General features: G+C 44.1%; 2 protein-coding genes across 3 annotated transcripts; both read right to left on the reverse strand.

Moving 5' to 3' along the window:
- Positions 1-2,965: 2,965 nt before the first annotated feature.
- Positions 2,966-8,017, reverse strand: atp1b3a (ATPase Na+/K+ transporting subunit beta 3a). Its single transcript, XM_008281284.1, has 7 exons — positions 7,668-8,017; positions 6,306-6,434; positions 5,934-6,032; positions 5,602-5,795; positions 5,311-5,361; positions 4,702-4,788; positions 2,966-4,624 (listed from the first exon to the last, which is right to left on the reverse strand). The coding sequence occupies exons 1-7, from the start codon at positions 7,777-7,779 to the stop codon at positions 4,457-4,459; spliced, it is 840 nt and encodes a 279-aa protein (XP_008279506.1). The 5' UTR covers positions 7,780-8,017; the 3' UTR covers positions 2,966-4,456.
- A 1,811-nt stretch (positions 8,018-9,828) lies between these two features.
- gk5 (glycerol kinase 5) lies at positions 9,829-21,208 on the reverse strand. 2 transcript variants are annotated; one of them, XM_008281405.1, is made up of 17 exons: positions 21,125-21,208; positions 20,548-20,870; positions 20,325-20,418; positions 19,720-19,795; positions 19,469-19,562; positions 19,146-19,277; positions 17,871-17,946; positions 17,482-17,543; positions 17,310-17,383; positions 15,717-15,777; positions 15,165-15,291; positions 14,975-15,079; positions 13,788-13,882; positions 13,398-13,501; positions 13,238-13,297; positions 12,204-12,337; positions 9,829-11,496 (listed from the first exon to the last, which is right to left on the reverse strand). In XM_008281405.1, the coding sequence occupies exons 2-17, from the start codon at positions 20,671-20,673 to the stop codon at positions 11,330-11,332; spliced, it is 1,587 nt and encodes a 528-aa protein (XP_008279627.1). In that variant the 5' UTR covers positions 20,674-20,870; positions 21,125-21,208; the 3' UTR covers positions 9,829-11,329. The 2 variants fall into 2 exon arrangements, with proteins under 2 accessions (XP_008279627.1, XP_008279704.1); XM_008281482.1 differs by having other exon boundaries at positions 21,108-21,208.
- Positions 21,209-21,271: the final 63 nt, after the last annotated feature.

A 21,271-nucleotide genomic window follows, 5' to 3' on the forward strand; every position in this document is an offset into this window, starting at 1 on the left:
TAAATCTCCAGGTCTTGGACAGAGTTGAGTTTTTACAGTTAATGTTAATACAATATAAATATATGATATGTGTACTTGTAAATATAACATGAGAGGCGTTGCTACAATAGAAATGTCAGATGTAAAGCAGAAATTTCCTTGAATCTTGAATCATTTGAATAAATTAAAACATATGTCTTTTAACGTGCGTGTTTCTCTGCTGATGAATATTCATGTTTGTCGTCTGTGCTGCAGTCTTGAGGCTTAAAAAAAACCCAAAAACATTTCTAGTACCAGCGTCAGAAAATGCCCCAAATTGCGGAGTGTTACGCATGTTCTCTGGCCTATTTATAACCACAGAGAAACCGCTGCCGGGGACTCTGGAGTAAAACCTAAAAAATATCAGTTGCATTAATCCCTTTCAGGATGCTGACTGCAGGCCAGGCTGTGCTCCGGGGCGGCCGCAAATTGGCAAGTTCAACTCTTAGCTGATAAGGCGATAACCAGTGTTATCCTTGCGCCTCCTTTGCTTAAATCAGCTTCAAATCCCCCCTCGGGTTCTGCAGCATCTCAGCTTTGCTGCCAAGGGAGAGATCTGAGCAGAAATCAACAGCTACAGAAAAAGAAAACATTCATTCACCACACTGTGACATTTGATTTGTTTTTATTGACAGAAGGAAGCATGAATGATGAGGGGGGGGGGAACTTAACCTTCTGCTGGCATTTCAGAGCAACTTTCTGCAAATAAAGTAAAAGCCTATAAAACACAGGTAACTCATTTATGCATGAAGTCTTCAGCTCATGCTTTCAGCTGTGAGAAGCCCCAACATCTTCCAACATATTCCTGCCCTCCTCTGCAGCCACACACCGATGAAAATATCTTATTTGTGCTTTCTTTTGTCTCCACTTGTTTACAGCGATCTGCCTCAAGGACGGTAAGAGCTTAGCAGACATTAAGGTGGATTCTTGCTGCAGCTAAACCCCGAGAGATTATCTCACATGTAGCAGGCCGTGGGTACAGACTGCTGCTGACGGTGAAGGACAGGCCTGCTGCAGCTTCAGGGCGCTGCGGGAGCTGGACAGGTGGAGGTGCTGTGAAATTAGAGCAGACGAGTGTGATCGGGCTTCTTTTACCACTGACCACACATATTCTGACCTCTACAGCCGGTTCTGGCTCTGCGGCGGGGCGCTTACAGGTCCAGGTTTCAGTAAACAATCAGAATCATCAGAACTAACAGTGCAGCGTCTGAGCAGCTTGCACAGGCGGCGTAGAAATCAGATCTTGAATTGAATCTTTAATGGATTTTTCAACATCCCTTACAAAAACCGCAAAATGCAGAAGTGTGGAAACACAAATGACCTCTGCAATGGCTTGTGGTTTCCTCTGAGTCCCACTTTCACTAACAGCTTGCCGAGGCTGGCCTGTTTGTGGCTCCCTCGTGTGGCTGCAGATCGGCTCTACAGCGACGTCGAGGGTGTTAACGGGCCGATGGTGAAGGATGAGCAGAACACAGCCTCAGCAGTCGCAACCCTTCTGCCTCCTCCATACCGTCGAGCTATAGGGCACAATCTGACATGTTGTGCAATTTCCTCGTTCGATGAAAGATCCCTTTGTGGGTTGTTTTCAAACAAGACTGGTGCCCGGATGCTCTGTGGACAGGCGCTTATAGAAAAGCGGTGGCCAGAAGTACATTCATGCGGGTGCTGCACTCACTGCATCCTGCTCTATGCTCAAGAGAAACACTCTGACAGCCCAGATGTTTTACAAACTAAGATATTACATAAAAAATGAAATTCCTTTTTAACGTTTAAACCAGTGGTTCTTTTTTGGCTTGTGAAAGTTGAGAGGTCAAATCACCTTAGAGGAAAGTCTAAAAAGTGAATGCATGTTTTTGTGCCAAAATTTTTCCCTTTTTTTTTGTATTGTGACCCTCTAGGATGTTGAGATTAGCTAAGATATAGCTTTCTTGTCATCATAATGTTGCAAAACAACATTGTGGTGACATTTCTTCTTTACACAGCATGCATAAAACAACAGGGGAAGGCTGTTGATGTGGACAATTAACAGGAAGAGAAGTGACGTGTTGCTATACATAAAAGTTGTTTTATGTGCAGATTATAATAATTAAATAAAATGCATATTTAGGTAAAGGTCAATAGGTAAAAGGAAGTATTATATACACTGATAAGGTGCCTATAGATGCTTAAAAGAACCTGTCCTTGCAACTGTAACAGCTATTACCTTATCTATACAGGCAAAAGTACAGATGCATGCCCAGATAGGATGGATTGGTGCATAAAAATTCACCAGAATGCAGGAAAACAAAGTGTGTGACGCTCAGAATTTCCTGATGCAAGATCCTGCAAGGCGGTGGTTAGCATCGTCGCCTCACAGCTAGAAGGTGTCCGGGATCTTTCTGCATGGAGTCTCCATGTTCTCCCCGTGCAGCGTGGGTTCTCTCCGGGTTCTCCAGCTTCCTCCCACAGTCCACAAACATGCTGAGGTTAATTGGTGATTGTAAATTGTCCGTAGGTGTGAATGTGAGTGTGCTTGGTTGTCTGTCTCTAAGTGTAGCCCTGTGATAGACTGGTTACCTGTCCAGGTGAACCTGCCTTCACCCTGAGTCAGCTGGGATAGACTCCAGCCCCCCATGACCCCAGTGAGGATTGAGGTGTAGAGATGATGGATGGGAGATCCCAGACCCCTCTGTATAATGTGTCGCCCTCCAAACAAAACCTACTGTCCATGCTTGCAGGAGTTTCATGTTGCAGTTCTTGGTGGGATGCATTAAACAAAATACACAAAATAAACTTCTCCATTGACAATTTGGTGTGAATATCAGTGAATCAGCCACTTCCTCACAGCAACATGTTCCTGAAGCATCAGTTTTAAAAACACAAAGAATGTTGTATTTTTTCAGCAGTTCTACAATAAAACTGACAAAAACTAATTTTAAAAACCGACAAGAGGAAATCTCTCTCTCTCTTTTTTTTCTTCAAAATCACTTTTATTCCACAATTTATTTCATCAGGTCTTAAGGCACCCTGAAGAGATGGTACAAGTTGTTCTTTCAAATGCGGGTTCCTTTTAAGACTGTGTAAACATACTTTTGAATAAGATAATTTCCTGTAAATCTTTGCTTAAATTATTTCTTTACAGTGCACAGACATTGTGTTTTGTGACAAAAATACAGTGTGAATTAAGTAAATATGGTAGATAGTGTATATATATATACATTGAAGAGTAATAGATTGGCAGACAATCAGATCAACAGGCTGAAGAAGAGAGAAAACTAACAAACAATCTTTGAGACCCAGATAGATATACAGATCACGTAGAGATATACAGTACATAGTTACAGTGAACTTCTTATTTTTGCAACGCTCTCCCAGCGCCTCTCCGCCTCAGAAGCAAATTTATTTCTTTTTTTTTTACACGGTACCTTCTGTGAGCGCGCGTCGCCTCGGCCACCATCAATTCGATCCGCAGCACCCGGCGAAGGTGGAGCGAGACAACTTGTCTAAGTCCTGGAGGGCTCACCCACATGTTGGCTATTGCAGTGGAGAGGTGAGTAAACAGGAAGACGGGCAGACAGACGGACGGACGGACATGCAGACAGACAGACAGACAGACAGCACAAGACTGGGTTGTGGCTACGCGGGCCGCAACACAAAAAGATCTATCTATAACTCCCTAAATATGGTAAGGATCACAATGTATTTATAGTAGAAAGGGACTTTGTAATTGGCATTTCATATACAGGGATACAGTGGCTATACTTGATTATCGACGTATGTTCCTATGAAGCCTTCGTGATGTGCGATGGGTCATGTGAATACTCTGCGGAAATGTTCTACTCTCTCAGTTATACTATACAGCAAGATCCTCCCAACCAACGCCAGTGATAATACTGTCCTGATAAAAACACGCTTTTCCTGACAGCAGGAAGGCCTAAAAAAACAAAAAAAACAACCAAAAAAACCATAAAATAAAAAAGTTGTATCAGCAATTACACAACAGCTCCAAATGGCTTGGTTGCAATGGCTATAAGAAAGCTAGTCACATCATCAATGCTAAAAAATAAAATAATAATGAACAGACAGTGCAACAGGTGAATGCGAGGATGGAAGGATGGAAGGTACGGAGTGGGGAGGGTGGGGTCAGGAGCAGAGCCTGCGTTTTGTTCTGGGGGTCTTTGAGGAGGTTTAGCAAAGGAATCATAAAGGAAAGAAAGGTCAGAAATGTCATCAAAGCAACATTTGATATCGCTGTATACCCGGCTCTCCTACCAAAAAGCCAAACTCACGGCCATCGAACCGTTTCATCTCAAAATGCCATCTTTGTGACCTATTTGACGCTTCCTTCCTTGTATTTTTTTAATATATATATATAGATATATTTTTTTTAAACCTAAATCCTTAGGAAACGTGGGCAGCCTCATCTGGTTTTTATTTGGCGGGGTCGTCTCCGCCCTTTTTACTCCACGACCTTGATCCTGAAGGTGACGCGACCCAGGAACTTGTCCCTCTCGTCGTCGTTGCGGAGGTTGGAGCCCTCTACCCTGCACTCCACCGACAGCTCCTTGTTGTAGTCCTCCTTGGTGAGCAGCAGCTTCACGGCCACCAGGGGCTGCACGTAGTTCTCCTGTAAGACACAGCCGTCAGTCAGAGAGGCGTCAGGGTGTCGCGCTATCGGACCGACGGAGATGGACAGACACTTACGTGGGCCTTCTTGCCGTAGTAGGGGAAGTACATCTTATCGAAGCGACCCTCGCTGGGGAAATAGTGCATTTGAACTGGGTTGTCTTTCTGCAACAAGGAACACACGTTAAGTTTCACATTAAGTGAGTTTGCTTATATTAATAGCGAATGAAGCAGGACGTTAAAAAAGAAAAGCAAACATCCTGTGTTAGTGACGAGATTTAGATGAAGTGGAAACCAGGATGTGCTCGGCTGAAGCTGGAGAAGTGACATATTTGGCAGAAATTACGCTGATTAGGAGTAAAAATAAACGGCAGAATGGCACTGGGATGGGATTAGAGGCACCTGCATAATGACCTGTTACATAACAGAGAATGTGTGAACACCCCTACTGGCCTTATCCTCATAATTTACATATTTATCTTACCCTAAAGCCGTCAGTGACAGCATGCAGAAAGATATCAGACACAAAACAAACAAAAAGAAGGAAAAAATGAAAACAAGATCAACAGAAAGAAAATATTATGGTCATCACCGTTTTTATGACAGGAATGAAAAAAAATACACATACAAGCAAGAAGGACGTGTGTAGTGTGAAGGACGAAGGAAAATAAAAGAAAGAAGGTTTACTTTTACTGTGCAGTTGATATAAGGGTCTCCGAGTGGCTTCAGGCCAATGATCTGTGAAGGGAGAGAAACAGGGAAGTTCGACAGTGTTTAAAGCAACCGCAAGAATGTGTCCAGAATTAGAACATTAAGCACGTCGTTTATTTTGGGAGCTGTCAGCGAGCAGCTAAATGGATGAAGAGCAGAAGCTGTCTGGGAAGCAGGAAGAGGCTGAAAAGACGAAACCGTGGATTTTTTCGTGCATGCCGTGACAAAGAGACGCCTGGTTCTGTCAGTGAAGAAAGTGGGTGTTACCCTGTTCATCTTCAGCAGCACGCAGGGTTTTCCATCGTGGTATCCGAAGTTGGTGTCGGAGAGGCCGGAGCAGAGGCTCAGGGAGCCCCTCTTGAAGCGACAAGCTTTCTTTGACATCTCGCTGTCATCATCCTGATCGTAGTACTGGCCCGGGATGCAGGCCTCGTTCTTCTCCTGCTCAGTGTCGTTATATCCTGACAGACAGCGGATGGAGACAGGTTCAAACAGATGGAGTCAGTCGAACATAAAACAAAAAAGAGTGGTGTTCATTTTATTACAGCTTGCTTTCAATCTGCTTCACGTATCGATGTTTGGGAGTGAAGTGCACTCACTTTGCAGGAAGGACTCCAGATGTTGGACATAAGGCGCGTACTTGAGCGGGTCGGATTTGTTGAACATGATGTCCAATGAGTTTGGACGAATGGCCAACCCTGAAGCGGAGAGGTGGACGTAGAGTAAAGAAGGAAACAATCTCGACAGTGAAAAACTAATGCACGCCTATTGGAATCTGTCTTATGTTACAGCCGGAAACAAAACATCCACTGCTGATATCACACAGGCAGAGGCTCCAAAACAGATCGATGCAAAAAGCACATTATTGTGACGGCGTCTCGTTGTTGTTAGTATGAATAATGAATGCCTGAGAGATGAAGGCTGCCAGTTATTTAGCTGAAAGTCCTGCTTTGGGCTGAGAGAACACTAACCTGGAAAGGGAACGCGGTCTCTGTACCTCGGCACATAGTCATCCAGGGTGAGCAGCAACACCCACATGGTCAGGGCGAACATGCCAGCCAGGAAACAGTAGAAAACCAAGTAGAAGAGCAGGATGAGGGCTGGAGGAGCAGAACAAGAAGAAGAAAAGAGACGTAATGAGGGAGGGAGACAGAAAGGGGTCATGTATAATTAACTACCATCTCCAACCGGCTTGGATGAATTGCCTCCTGATTTTCCACCTTTCCCCGTCTTCAGGCCGGAGGAACCTGTCATTTGAGTGAACTGGCCCTTTGAGAGAAACCATTTTGAGTCAAGGAGGAAACGCTTCCTACAGCTAACAAGCGTGAGGCCATTTTTTAATTTAATTTTTTAACATTTTCCCCACCGGACACACGTACACACTCCACAAATCAGATAAGACTCGTGCTGCAGTGCTTTAGAGCATCTGCTGCCTGGTTCATCCAGTGCAGAGGAAGAGGAGGAAGAGGAGGAGGAGGAGGTGGAGGAGGAGGGGGGGAGAGAAAAAGAAAAAAAAAAAAACTGCATTTATGGAAACATCTGAATCAAAATGGTTCACCACCATCCAGCTTCCAAGCACACCACGGATGCCCTCTAAGTTGACCAAAAAAAAAAAAAAAAAAAGGGATGGACCCCTCTGCTTCCTGCTGTACGTCCCCCCCTTCCCCTCATTCCTCTCCAACAGTATCCCACAATGCACCTGCCTAGTGCGTGAAAGACAGAGAAAGAGGAGAGAGGGAATCCCATTTGACCTTGACAGGCATGCTAATGTGGGCGGCCATGCAACTGCAATGGAGCATCCCACTGCACAGCAGCACAGGGGCCCAGGCAGCCCGACAGCCTGCGCTAGCCTATAGGAGCCGGGCTGCTGGAGGGAGGGAGCCCTGTTACTACCTCACTCTGGAAATAAGTGGGGGATCATTACATAAAATGTATGGCCTGATCAGCTCTACTGCCATTAGGTAACAGGGGGGGTCTGAATCCAGTCACCTTCCACATGTTCACACTGATGATTAACCAGAGCGCTCATTGATCATCACCTGCCTGCTTATTTGTGCCTCTGCAGCAAACACAGGTCTGGTGCACACCTCTGATAGCATCCCTCCTCTGCCTCCTTGTGCAGGCTTCTCCTCTACACCTCCCCATGTAGGCCTGTGACGGCTCCTCAGCTAAACGCACCATCTATATGATTTGGATTCATGCGAGGTTGTCTAATTCAGGAGCCGGCTAATCCCTTTGAAAATGAAACGAAGGGGACACCAGATTAGGTGTAAGCCCCGTGAATGTCAAACCGCAGCCGCTAATTGAGTGCTGAATAACGGGGGGATCCTTACCCCAGCTGCTGGCCGTACGACCCAGCACCTCCCCGGTCCTCGGGTTGTAGAAGGAGTCCTTCCAGCTGGACGTGTTCTCCTTGCTGGCCGCCTTGTCCTCGGTGCTCGCCATGGTGATGCTGATGGTTCTTCTTCTTTCTTCTTCTTTATTATTTTTGGTCCAAAAATGTGCAAGTTTTTTTAAAAATGTAATCTAATTTAATTTTTTTGTTTTGTTTTCCCTTTCCTCCTTTAAAAAAATGCAGAAAAGCGCAGCGGGGCGATGTAATGAGGCGAAGAAGCCGGCGAGGCGGCGGTGAGTGGTCGGATCAATGGTTGGGAAGGAGTGGGCGGTGTAGAAAAGAGGGAGAGCAGAAGGAGAGAGATGCTCTGGTGGAACAAAAAAAAAAAAAAAAAAACGAAAAGGGGAAGGTGAGGAAAGAAAAAAAAAATCTGTGACGTCCACACACAAGCCCTGTCGTGGCAGCTGATGCAGTGCGACCAGATGGATGTACATTGGCTAATGACGGGGAGACGCACGGAGACGCACCGTTACGCGCAAAAATTATAAATAGAGCGCACACTAGCTGTCTTATCACCAATTACATTATCATGGCTATATGGGGGGGAAGAGGCTGGGATCTCCATTTTTTTTTTGTTCAGGGTGGTGGGATCTTCTCATGAAATGCAAGATACTGAAGGATTACAGCATCCAAAGTGCAGCTCAAGTGCACTGGAGGTATTTAAAAAAAAAAATCAAACTGCAGCTCGACAATTCTTGAGTCACCAAACCAATAGGCTGACAGCAGAGCGTGCACTGCTAATCACACACACACACACACACACACACACACACACACACACACACACACACACACACACTCATGCATGAAGGAACACAAGTGATCAGCATATTTGAAGCCGATGAGGATGCTATTTTGTGACCGACTGGGTTGAGCATAGATATTTGGGGCATTTGCCAATCCTTGTTGCTATGGCAATCCAGCACTAGATTGTGTGTGTGTGTGTGTGTGTGTGTATGTGTGTGTGAAAGAGACAGGAAGAGAGAGAGAGAGGGAGAGAGAGTACACAGAGTGCATGATTGTAAACAGATGTGTCCAAGTTAACAGAGATTAGCACCTCTTTTTAAACCAAGTAGTAAAGCAAAGGACGCCGGCTTATTCCAGCCTCGTTAGCTCAGCTCCCGTTTTCTTTATGCTCTGCCAGAGATGAGTGAAATTCACTGAGCTGACAGAGGAGTTGGCAGAAAAGAGAGGAGGAGGGGGGAGAAAGAGAGAGAGAGAGAGAGAGAGTGAGGCTGAAACACTTACAAGGAAGGAAAAAAACATAAATGCCAAAAGCTTAACTTCCAACCCCCTGACACTCCAGCGAACAATCCCAGTGTGTCACAGAGAGAGAGAGAGAGAATGGGAGAAGAGGGAGTTATATAATGACCCCTGATGCAGGGTTCAGCTTGCAATGGGGGAGGGGGACCGGAGTAGTGGTCGCACTGCATCCAGTTCCTGCTGTCAGTTTGAATTTGTTGCAAGGCGGGGTCCCACCACAACTCATACAATGCAGCACCAGGCACAATACCAGCACTCACACACTCACTCATAGCCATTTCACTGATTAGTGTGAGAGCTGATTCATGGGCTAGTCCCGTCTGTCTCAGCTCCACCGCAAAAAGCCCAGAAGAAATCTGAAAGCCTGGAGCGACAAGCCGGGGTTGGGTGGCTGGGTTCGTGCAGAACAGAGACACTGTATGGACGTTGTGTGACGTACGCAGAACTCACTACTCCTGGTCTTCCTCCGAGCGGACAGACACACACACACAATCCTCCCATTGTTTAGGAAAACCCCCTTTCGTGCACTCAATTAGCGCCCCCTTCGCCATACCAGCACCATGAGCAGGAATACACACCCCATTTGTTCTCAGTCACTCCATCCGCGAGCTGCCATAGCAACCCTCACAGCGAGCTCGGTCACATCAATGGGACTCGAGCCCTTCGACTCATCTCGCAGCCTCGTGCTTCTGACGATTCCCAAGTGACAAGGCAGCACAGGATCTATCCCACCCTCCCCTCCTCCCCGACAACCCCCAGAGCCCATGTGGAGGTAAACACTTTGGGGCAGCATCTGCTCACTCATGGCGACACCTGTGCACAAGAAAACCAACAGCTGAGGGTTGATGTTTTTTTAATAGTAAACCTTCCACAAATCACTACACATCATTTGTTATTTCCCAGCAGCTCGGGACGACATGTGCCATTCAAAAACTGAATGAAGTGAAAGTGTAAGAAGAGTGTCCTGACCCGGACCGGCGTCTGAGGCGTTCATTTCAGCATGGTATCACTTTACACAGTTTAGCTCTTTTACTACAATTTTACAGTATTAAGACAGCAAACGAAGGAGATTCACAGTTTCTCGAGCGATAGGCGACACATAATCATCATAACACCATCAGAGTTCATCAGGTCGAGGAAGACGCTTGGACCTGGCCATACCTCTGACACAACAAGGAAAAAAAAAACCCACTACAAATCTATCTGCTGTAACCCTGATCACCTGATCCCCAAACAAAATGACAGATAATTGCGTATGTGATTACTGCATAGCAAAATGACTTTTTTTTTTTGTGCCATTTCTGGTCCAAGTCACATTTAAAAACCAGTAATGAGACGAACCCGAAGCAGACCAAACGCACATTCAAATACTGAAATCCAGTGGAGCTCCCATACTCGTATAGTTAGTATTTGTTTAAGTCACATTTAAAAGAAAAACAACATTATCTCAAAGTTAGAGGACACATAAATCACGGTTCCACAAAGGACATTGCTCCAGAAAAGGCATCATGTGTGACTTGAGGTGTTCTTGAGGTTTTTCTTGAGATACAAAAACACCAGTTCAGGAGAAGCAGCAACATGTAAGAGACTTGACATCACTAAATGTTTCTTCAAACTCTGTTTCCGTTGAGTCCTGAGGTGTCGTGAGCAGACTGGTCTTCTTTCCCCCCTTGTTCCCTCTTTTTTCTTTTTTCTCACCGAGGCTGTGAATCTGATTTTTTTTTTTCAGTCTGTGGCTCCTGGTTAACATTTGGCATGCGGTTGCTATGGTGAGCAATAAATTCAATCATCAGCGCCCCCGTGTGGAAAAATGGTAAACATTATTACAGCTGGAAAAACAAAACCCCCAACATAATACTGAAATATGAAGCAGCACCTTCAGATGTGGAATGAATACACTTCTGGTCACGCCGCTATCGTGCGAGGACATTCAGTAAACGTAGAGAAATTTCAGTGTGTGGCTGTAACGTGGCTGATGACACTTTGGTTTGAATCCGACCTGCACTGCAAAGTGTGTTTCCCCACAGTCCTGCTGTAAACCAAAGCTGTTAGTGCTGTACGACTATGTCAGTGCTCAGGTGTGTCCTGCTTTAGAGTATGAAAAAGAAAAGCTGTCATTTCCCCTCCCCTACAAAGAGTTCTGCTAACGATTACAGAGCACACCGACCCCTTCATCACCGCTACAAGCTTCGTATCATACCTTTAAAAAGAGCGGACCAGGATTTAGTAGATTGACAAACATTATTTAAATTCATTCTAACATCACAGCTGACGGTCGCCATTTCTCAAACAGTAATTCGGTTTAAAATCTTTTCATTCAGTTGTGTTGATCCAGTGTCAAGGCTGCTTGTACCAATTCATGGAGCGCTGCAGAGCTCGCTCCCAGCTCTGGAGGATGGGGGCGTACTCCCAGTTTGGGTTGCCCTCCTTGGCTGCCTCCTGGGGCAGGAACAGTTCGTCGGTACTCTGCAACTTTTTCAGCTCTTCGCGGGTCTTCCAGAAACCTGCGGCGACAGATTGAGATTTTACCGACACATGCGCGACACTGGCAGCCGTAAAAAACAAAAGAAAAGGAGAATTTGGCTGAGAGAGTAGCACACTGTGAGAAAACAACTAAAAAGTGGCAGAGGAGTGATTTAATTATCTCCACGACTGTTCAGTGATCCGCACAGAAAAGCGTGTTTCTCAGACACATGATTCACTTTATTATCCAGTCATCGGCACCACCTGGTTCACGCCTGTTACACAACAACAAGAACAAATCCATCTTTTTTTTTTGTGTGTGATTTGATTAAGCACTGACTAACGTATAACCATCTAATTACATAATGTGAATAATTAAATGGAAAACGGGTTACATAACAAACAGCAGCACTTGGTTTTGTTTCTTCTGGCCGAGTCAGCGGGTACAAAAATAGGACTTTTGATCATAACTTTTCAGATGAAACACTGTCATGACTGTAAGTGTTGTAATATTTTTAGAGAAACACGGCGGTGGAGGAACAGAGGGACAGTGAAGTGTGACTGCTCCACACAGCTGCTTCTCATCTTCACATTGTTCAGTTTGTGCTGCGCAGCGATTCTGAGACATCTTGGCTTCTCTCAGCAGGCTGCAGTCGCTTAAAAACAATCTGCCACTCACAAAACAGTCGCTCTCGTGTACAGTAGCTACAGCCAAAGCATTTCTTTTTTTCTTTTTGTGTTTGCATACCCACTCCAAGTCCAGCGACAAAAGCAGCCCCCAGACACGACATCTCGTTGTGCTGGGGTCTGGCTACCTTCCTGCCGAACAGGTTTGCAGTCAGCTGCATGACGAAGTCGTTGGTGGAAACGCCGCCATCAACCCTGAGCCAGAGAAGAAGAGAGCACTGAATTACACCTCCACTCAATTTACTGTAACCGTATCGGAGAAACATGCCCGTAATGCACTGCCAATAAAACGACTGAACTGCATTACTAGAAGCAGGATACACAAGAGTCCGGTCTGTTACGCCCAGTTCGCTGGACGCAATTCAGATCATATGATAAGACGAGATATCAGAAGACGCCTCTCCTGTTCCTGTCACAATATTACATCACGGCCCGATAGATTGTGATTGTTTTGCATAACTCTTAGAATCATTTCCATTCAGCGGTACAAAAACAGCTTATTTCAATCCCTAATGCTGCATGAGTTCCCACTAATAGTTCCTGTTTATCTGCTGTGTTATCTTAACTTCTAATATCTGACCGACTGAATGTCGACGAGCGTCTGTTGACATTAGTTTTGTGTATTTAGTTGCAAAGTTAAACAACACAGAACAGCCACTGGTTGGAGACAATTTGTTGGGTTTGCAGCAAGTAGGTTGCAGTCAAGAGCATTAATAAACCAACTGGTTATCTGCACAGTTCATGTACATATGTATGTATTTGCATTTGCACTGTTTATTATTGTTAGTATATCTTTTATTCTTTATTTTCTATATCTTTCATAATATACATACATATCTTTTCTATATATCCTCATGTTTATATTGCAATATCCTTTTTTAAATGTGTATTTTTCTATACTTGTGTTTGCACCATTTCTTATATGTACGTTTTCTTTCTGTGTGTACTGCTGCTGACAACACTGTGAATTTCTCCACTGTGAGATAAATAAAGGCCTATCTTATCTTAAAATGAGGCATAAAAAAAACACAAAAAGGCAATTAAATCATTAGTCAGATGTAAGTTAGATGCCCACCAGGAGAGGAGAAACTGTACCTGATCTTTGTGATGGGAATGTGAGTCTCTCTTAGCATCGTTTCAAAGAGCTGCTTGTTTCTGGAAAATAAAAATAGCAGCACAAGGACTGAACATCAAGTAGCATGAGTGAGTAACGGTGAGGAACTTATGCAGAAACCATCTCTGGGAAACGCCTCACCTGAAGGCGATGGACTCCAGGATGGCCCGGACCAGATGGCTCTTGGTGGTGGAGGGTTTGAGGCCCATGAGGGAAGCACAAGCTTTGGGATCATTCAGTGGAGCCTTTAAGAAGTTAACACACATAAAGTGATTTAGTAAACAATAAAAAAGATTCTCATAGTCAGTACGAGTGCAGGCATACTGTTTGGAAACTGATTTCATAACCAGATGTCTGCGTATAAACTACAAACATTCAGGACAAACACTTACAAGCGCCAGTTCACAATGGAAGGCGGAGAAAAACAAAAAAAGAGACAACCATGTTACACAGAAGAAAACAGCAAATTAAAATCAAAAATACAGGCGTATGCGCACAATACCGGCTGTGACAGGACGCCACGACGTTTACCTGCAGGCCGCTGAAGGACGGGATGAAACACACTCCGTCTGAGTCGCTGACGCTGTAAGCCATGGTGCTGGTCTCCTGGACGTCAGAGAACAGCTCTGCAACAACAACATGTTCAGTGTAAAGGAGACTTTAACACAGATAACGTCAGAGGATTCCAACATCGCCTCACTGCCATTTATGCTCGAAGGGGAACAGAAAGCTTCGGCGTGTTTGTTTGTTTTCTAACTAAAGATTGCGGCTTCAGTGGGTTCAACACAGTGACGGGTGGAACTGTTTTGGTGGAGCCTTTGCACTGTCATTAAAATGAATAATCCACCACAGAAAACCAGCCGGGCAGCCTCACCGCACCATTCAGGTCCTCTGGAGGATTTAACATCCTGTGTGGTGGGCTGCTGCTTGGATGGTGTTATTTTCTCTCATAGCTCAGAAAATGATAACATGTAGATAGCTGGAAAGGAAAGGAAAGGAAAGGAAAGCAAAGCAAGCCTGTAAACACATTGTGTAACGGTGTACCCACGAAGGCCGACATTCAGCAATACTGTGTTCATTTTTTAAGATTTAGAAGTAATTTAGAAGTAATTTACATGATTTAATGTATGTATGTCCTGTAAATATACATATACCTATATTGTTTTACTTATTTCTACATTTCTAAGTCAAGACAAATGAATTTTCATCTCCTTTCACCTTTCATACAGTTCTGTTGTCCTTGTAGAAACAGCTCCAGATGTTGCTAGATGTCAGGGTAGATGCAGTACAGGTGAAATTATTTCACGTAATTCTATTCTTTCCAGCCTTTTGTGCTTTTTTTCAAAACCACCTAAGAGGAGCAGCCAGTGGCGGGCTCATACCTGCAGTCTACATCAGGCCAACCAAAAATAGGCCGGTGTGGAACCTAAACTATGCACCCTCATCATGAGTGGACCCGTGGAGACACACGAAAGGCAAAATCGAGAAGAAGCAAGTTAGCTTTTAGTGTCAACATAGACATCTGCTTCATTTCTGCTTTGAAAAGTTGATTCTATGCAGAGCTCGCTGAAAAGTTTAGTAGGCTTTAACTTTGGCTGAAAACCCTTACTGGTGTTGTTTCCACACTGTGACAGAACCTGTCCGCTACCTGCCACGCCTTCCTGCCAGTGACATGAAGAAGAAGTCACCACAGCTCTTGCATACGGCTCAACGCTCACCCAGCTTCTGCGCCCATTTAATGGCGGTGCCCGTGTCTGCCGCGTTGCCCTCTGCCAGGTACACCACCTCGGAGCCGATCTTCCACCCCACGATAGGGTACAGGCCTACGGGGAGAGGATCAGGGGTGTTGTAACGAGGCTGCGTGGACAAATGTGGACGTTTTTCCTGAAGTGCGCTGAGCTCCTCTACCTGCTACGGACGTGTGCGGTTTGTTCCCGGTGTTGATGTCCATGAAGGTGCCTGTTCCCATGGTGATCTTTACATCGCCGATGTCGAAGCAGCACTCTCCAAACATGGCCGCCTGCTGGTCCGCCATCTACGGCAGATGGACGGAGGAAGACATGTTGTGATGACAACGAAAACAAGTCGATGCTTCAAACACTTGAAATGTCTCAAACTCACATTAATGGAAAGTGAGAGTTTCCAACAGGTGAGGGCCAAAGTCTGACTGAATCCCAGTTTATGAGGGCGTGTCACTGTCACTATATTGTTTTAATTCATTCCATGTGCCTTATTACTTTCCTTGTCAGGTCTTATCTCTTTTCATTGATAACCAATATTTCATTCCAAGTCACGGATACTCTTATCACGAGTAACACATTACCTGCCATATACAACTCTGTGAAATGGCCTTTTATGACATAATAGCAGTGACACGCTGGCACAAACAAGTTAGAAGGTTGAAAATAAACGCTCTCTATCAAAATCAGATTGTGCCATGCCAAGATGTTGACGACTCACCAAGGACATGATGGGAATGGACACTCCAAAGATGGATGGGTCCGTGGAACCGAAGTTGTGGCTGTTGGGTCACGAGGGAGAAACCAGACACAATGCATCAGCCTCAAAGCATCCTGCAAAACTCTCATCTACAGGCAAACTGCAGGCCTTGGATTGAGAACATAACGTGTATGCAGTGCTGTACAGCTACATTACAACGCCACAGAGGTGCTGAAACCACCTGACAGTCGCACACAGTCGTTGATAATACACATTCATGTACATTTAAAAAAAAAAAAAGATTATTATAATAATTATAATTATTGTCAGACTACTTACATTAGTTGCACTGCTATTTTTGCACCACTTTACATATATTTTTTCTTCTCAGATGTGTACATTCTTGTATATATTTGTTATCTTAATTTTTCTATAGTTATTTTACTTTATTTTCCTATTTCTATTAGTCCTGCTCATTCCTAGGCCGACACCAACAGTCAAAACCACATTCCTTATATGTTGCGTACGCACTTGGCTATTAAAGCTGATTACTTTCATACTACAGCAATTTAGCGACCATGTCCAATTACACCTACAGAGACAGACTACATGTTTTCACAACACCTTAAAGAACAACACTGGTGTTTCATGAACTGACGTTTGTACAAGAAGTTCAGCGACTGTCCCTATAAAAAGCTAAATCTGCACAGTAAATGTAACCCTATGCTAAAGCGATCTTCCTGTGCAGCGACACACTGCTCCCAGCGCTCCTGCCATATTAGGATTAGTCACTAAAAGCTGCAACCCAGAGACCACACACTGGTCTTTAGTGGAAAAGTCCGCAGTCATCAAGACTGAAGAAGGAGTGTCAGGTTAGCAGAGCGACCGTGAATCCACTCCCCCAGGGTCGAAATGTCAGCGCCGAGTTCTGCTGTAATGTCATGAGGAATGTGAGGGAGGACATTCGGCACGAACAGCCTGAACTGTGGCACGCAACACAGTTGTTGCTCTTCACCCACCCTGCTCGCCAGATTCAGCTCCTCACAACTGCTTCCTTTTCTCCTAAATTACATTAAAGTTCAGAGTCGATGTTTTGCCACTGCAGAAGACGCTCGATGCGCTTACAGAGCAGGACTTTCAGGGAGCGTTTCAAACATGGCAGGAGCCCCGGAAGCAGTTTATCGCTGCACAAGAGGATGACTTTGAACCCAAATTTAAATCGCATAGATGCACTCTTGAAACTTTCTCAGCCTATTTTCGTAAACGTTGCATAAGTATACAGCTTTAGAACAAACAGAAAAAGGCTGAAAATGAAGTCAGTTTAAGGTTATATGAGGTTTTTTTTTCCCTTTTCCCTGCCCTAGATATCGTCTAACAAGGCCTTGTGGGGATTCTGCCTTGCAGGTTGCTCACCGCTCGTGTTGCCTTACTTCTGTCATCTGAGGTTAAAAAAAAAACAACAACAAGCAAACAGGACACATAGGACACTGTGACTAGTGCATCTAAGGTCAATGTGATAAAAATGTATGCTTTTCTCACAGTTAAACACTTTTTCTGGCTAAAATCCAAGAGATTCGAGTGTTTGTTACCGTTTGAAGAGAATGATCGACTCACCCTGTATTTTCTACTTTGGGCAAAATAGACAGAGGCAGAGACACAAGAGAGGAGATAAACCCACTCCAACACATCTGTGAAACAAGTCACATTACAGTTATATGGAAAAAAAACACACACACACACAGACACAAAAAACCCAACCTGTTAATAAATGTAACACACAACAGACCTGATAGGAGTCGAAAATCCCCGTTGTGCTGGCGTTGGAGTAATCTGTGGCATGGACCTGTCCTGAAAAAGACGTGAGAGAAAAACAGTAATGTATCATAAAATCAGTTTCTAAAAAAGGTACAAAAAAAAAAAAACAACAACACTCGTCTGAACTCCAGGTCACTTTTCCAATTCCCTCTCTCCCACAGGAGGGAGCTGAAACATTCCTGAGAAATTTCAGCCAATCAGTGATGCAACAGGATTGCAGAAACAAAGAACATTCTGTCTGGGACTTAGTGTCCCATTAGAGATCGTATGAAATGCGTTTCATTGGGCAAATCGTGTATTACTGCACTATGTTCAAAAGACAGTGTGCTCGGAGGGAAACACAAATAATGTCAAACCCACCTTTTGTGAGTTTGAACAGGAGCCAGGTGTCTATTGTCCCAAAGCAGCAGTTGCCTTCATCTATTGCTTGACGGACCTGGAAGGGGAAAGAAACATGAGGAGGCTGAGAAGGGGAGTGTTGCGGTCCAGCGCATAATAGATCAGATCCACATTCGCTTTATTGCAACAAGTGCAACAAAAAGTAAGGTGCAGGGGTTAGGGTTTCAGTGCAAAAAAATATAAACACTTTGTAAACAACTATACACAACATACTATAAAAAAAAAAAAATATAAAAAAACTCTATATATAAAGATTAACTAATAAGCATGAACACGGTGGATATAACACAGAGGTAGTGGCAGTTGCATATTAACTATATATTGCACTTATTATGATAAAGAGGCATTTATGGCTCTGACAGACAGCAGTTGGAAAGAAGCTGTGTTTCAGTCTGTTAGTTCTGGTTCTGATGGCCCTGTTCCAACATCTCCAGCAGGAAGTGTCCCGGGTGGTAGGAGTCCTTCAGGACGGTGTCGGCTCTCCTGAGGCCATGAAGGTCCTCTAGTGTGGGTAGAGGGCACCCAGTGACCTTCTCCACCTGCTTGAACTGGATTTTATTTTTGTTCTACTATTCATTTACTTTAATACTATTAGCACATGAACATACTTCCAGTTTTCTGTGGGTGGAACAGTGGTTGAATATTAACTAATAAACCTCTTAGAAGGTTGAGAAAACGCTTTAATAGGAATTTAATCAATGAACTATTTAAAATTTTTGGTCCTGCAATTTGATGGAGTCACATCGAGCTTTAAGCAATCATGTTGAACAACTGTACCGCCTATTTGATAAACAGAGAAAATTAAATTATTTGACAATTAAAACCATTTCTTGGATTAACTATGAAATCTTGGAAATAAGTGACATAACTCGTGGTAACAGGTGGCATAACTATACTCGTGGTTTTAGCTTTTCAGTGCTCTCGAGCCGTTTGTTGGTCTCAGTGGGATTTTAGAAACATTAACGGGCAGATTTCAGATTACCTTGTGGAGATGTGAAACACGGACTCGTCTGGATCATTTCTGTTGTGTAACAGAGCATTGGACATGGGCAGCTAGCGCATTTCTTTCTGGTTTCGTTTTTTAACATTTCCTGGCATCGGTCACAGCTGCAGCTGTATTTAAACAGTGCTTTAACATTGTTCACTGTGTTTATCAAGCAGGTCAATGTGCATCACAGCTGCCCCAGATCTGAATTCATGTCAGTTAACTGGTTTAAATATCCATCATCCACACACCTGCTTGTAGTGCATGAGCACCCAGACGAGGCGAAAGGTGACGTGTTGGGTGGAGAAGACGATAAGACTCGCCGCGAGGGATCGCTTCTGCCTGGTCAGGAAGTAGACCGCCTTCATCACGCCGTGGATCGTCTGAGAATGTCGTAAAAACATCAAACCACACTGAATGAAAGGGCGCCATAACCAGCACTGGTCCAACAAATACTCACTGTCAAACTACTTTTTTTAATAACCAAGGCTGAATTTAAACAGTTCAAGCACTTTATCTGTTTTCTTTCAGCTTTGAACCTGAATAAAACACATAAAGTGGAAAGGAGGCTCACTTTCATGGTGCAGGATCTGTTCCAGGACTTCACCAGGTCTGCAGCCCTCTGGTCCTGCCAGCTGATGAAGTTATGGAAAGGAACCCCCGTTTTCCTATCGAGTGCAAGACAAGCAGTGAAGGAACCGTTGTGCAGAATAAATAAAGCAAAGCTCTAACAGGTAAAGTGGTTTCCTTCTAGTCTTCCGACCAAAGCACACAGGTTTTTGTTTTGGAGGGGAGGAAAGTAATTATTATTTTATTTTTATCTACCTGTCCCAAGTTGTGAAGGTGGCTCGTTGAGTGGAGATGCCGAGAGCTTCTATCTGACGCATGTGGACACCTGCATCTATATTTAAATACAGCAATGCGAGTACAGACACACACATACAAAATAAATAAAATTCAAGTGATAAATTGAAAGAAATTGTCAAAATTGCTGCTCAAAGTAAATGCAAGGAATGTTTTTTTTTCAAAAGCCAGAATTACAAATGGTTTCTGTTGCATTACGAACAAAATATCCGTTTATATTTCAGTTAATTGTAATTCCATAAAAAGACGACACAGGATGCAGCCTCCAAACAAACATGGAGTTGAATTAGTAGCTTATTAATAATTAAATAGGATGCACTAGTTCAGAGTGCTAGCAGCTATGTTGAACAACAATGAATGTCAGTGTACCCGAAGAACTAGAATCAGTATTTTCTTGTTGCACTTTCTGTTTGAAAACCAAACCACAGTGGAAACGCTAACATCTACTGCAGTGTTGCAACGTTTCCTCGCATTCGTCAAAGGATGTGACTAATGTAAAATTAATCCCAATCAGTCTGATCCCTTGGTACGGGTGCATGTGAGAACAGGAATGGGAGCAGCTGTACCTTGCACGGCTCCCTTAACCACGGTGATAAAAGCCTTCCACAGGTCATCTGGGTCCATCTCCACGTGGCCCACCTCTGGGTACAAGGGCACCACCTGAGGAAAGGCATTAACAGAGAAAGAAGACACACCGCAAATCAACATTAACAGCTTAAATAATGCAAATGGGTGCTGTAGGTGAGAGATTAAAAGCCAAAGGGGTGAGAAAGAGGAAGGGGTGATTACCTTGGTGGTGCATGATCCTCGGATTTTGGCCTCCTTGTCATAGACATGGCATTTGATGGACGTCGTGCCCATGTCCACTGACAGGATGAAGCTTTCCTTGTGAAAGCCATTCCTCTGACTCCCCATCGTGGATATGTTTGCTCTGTTGTTCTTCAGATCAGTCCCACGTCCTCCATGCTGAGCTCACACTGCTGTTGTTTACAGGCTGAGGGATGGTGTGAGCCGATAATCACTTATCTGCAGCCTGCTTGAACTTCGAACTGTGGTTTCTTCAAAGTTCACATCAGCCTGTTTGAGTCAACACGGCCGAACAAACAGGCACACTGTGTGGACAACACAATGCCATTCAGTATTTGTGTAAGACAGAGTTATCGCCTAATAGACTTAAATTCGGTTTTTAGGCAGTTATATTTGGTACGGAGCTGAAATAGGAAACTGAAGTAGGTGTAAACCAACTCGAGTTTAGCTAATGAGCTACATGGCTAGCTGTCAAAACAATACATTTGAACTGTTGTAGTTTCGATACAAAAAAATTAAATTTCAGGCTAAATATTATTTACCGCTACCCAGTATTTACCCAGGATGTGCTCATGTGAATAAAGCTGACACCGTGATGGTCTGAGGAGCGGGATCCCGTAAGTCGTGGTCGTTAAATCGCAAAAACATAGCAGAAGCCTTTTCTGCCTGCGGGCATCCGTACGTAGTAGGTGGCACGCATGCGCAG

Source organism: Stegastes partitus, unplaced genomic scaffold (genome assembly GCF_000690725.1).
Source record: "Stegastes partitus isolate 25-593 unplaced genomic scaffold, Stegastes_partitus-1.0.2 Scaffold0, whole genome shotgun sequence".
NCBI classification, from domain to species: domain Eukaryota; kingdom Metazoa; phylum Chordata; class Actinopteri; family Pomacentridae; genus Stegastes; species Stegastes partitus.

Excerpts from the sequence above, each read along its gene's own strand:
- gk5 (XM_008281405.1), bottom strand. The coding sequence starts at position 20,673 with ATGGGGAGTCAGAGGAATGGCTTTCACAAGGAAAGCTTCATCCTGTCA. Across the intron at positions 17,544-17,870 it reads CCTGTTCAAACTCACAAAAG|GACAGGTCCATGCCACAGAT; the intron begins GTGGGTTTGACA and ends CGTCTTTTTCAG. Across the intron at positions 11,497-12,203 it reads TGTCGCTGGACTTGGAGTGG|GTTTCTGGAAGACCCGCGAA; the intron begins GTATGCAAACAC and ends CTGTCGCCGCAG.
- atp1b3a (XM_008281284.1), bottom strand. The coding sequence starts at position 7,779 with ATGGCGAGCACCGAGGACAAGGCGGCCAGCAAGGAGAACACGTCCAGC. Across the intron at positions 6,033-6,305 it reads AGACCGCGTTCCCTTTCCAG|GGTTGGCCATTCGTCCAAAC; the intron begins GTTAGTGTTCTC and ends TCTCCGCTTCAG. Across the intron at positions 5,796-5,933 it reads TCTGGAGTCCTTCCTGCAAA|GATATAACGACACTGAGCAG; the intron begins GTGAGTGCACTT and ends GCTGTCTGTCAG.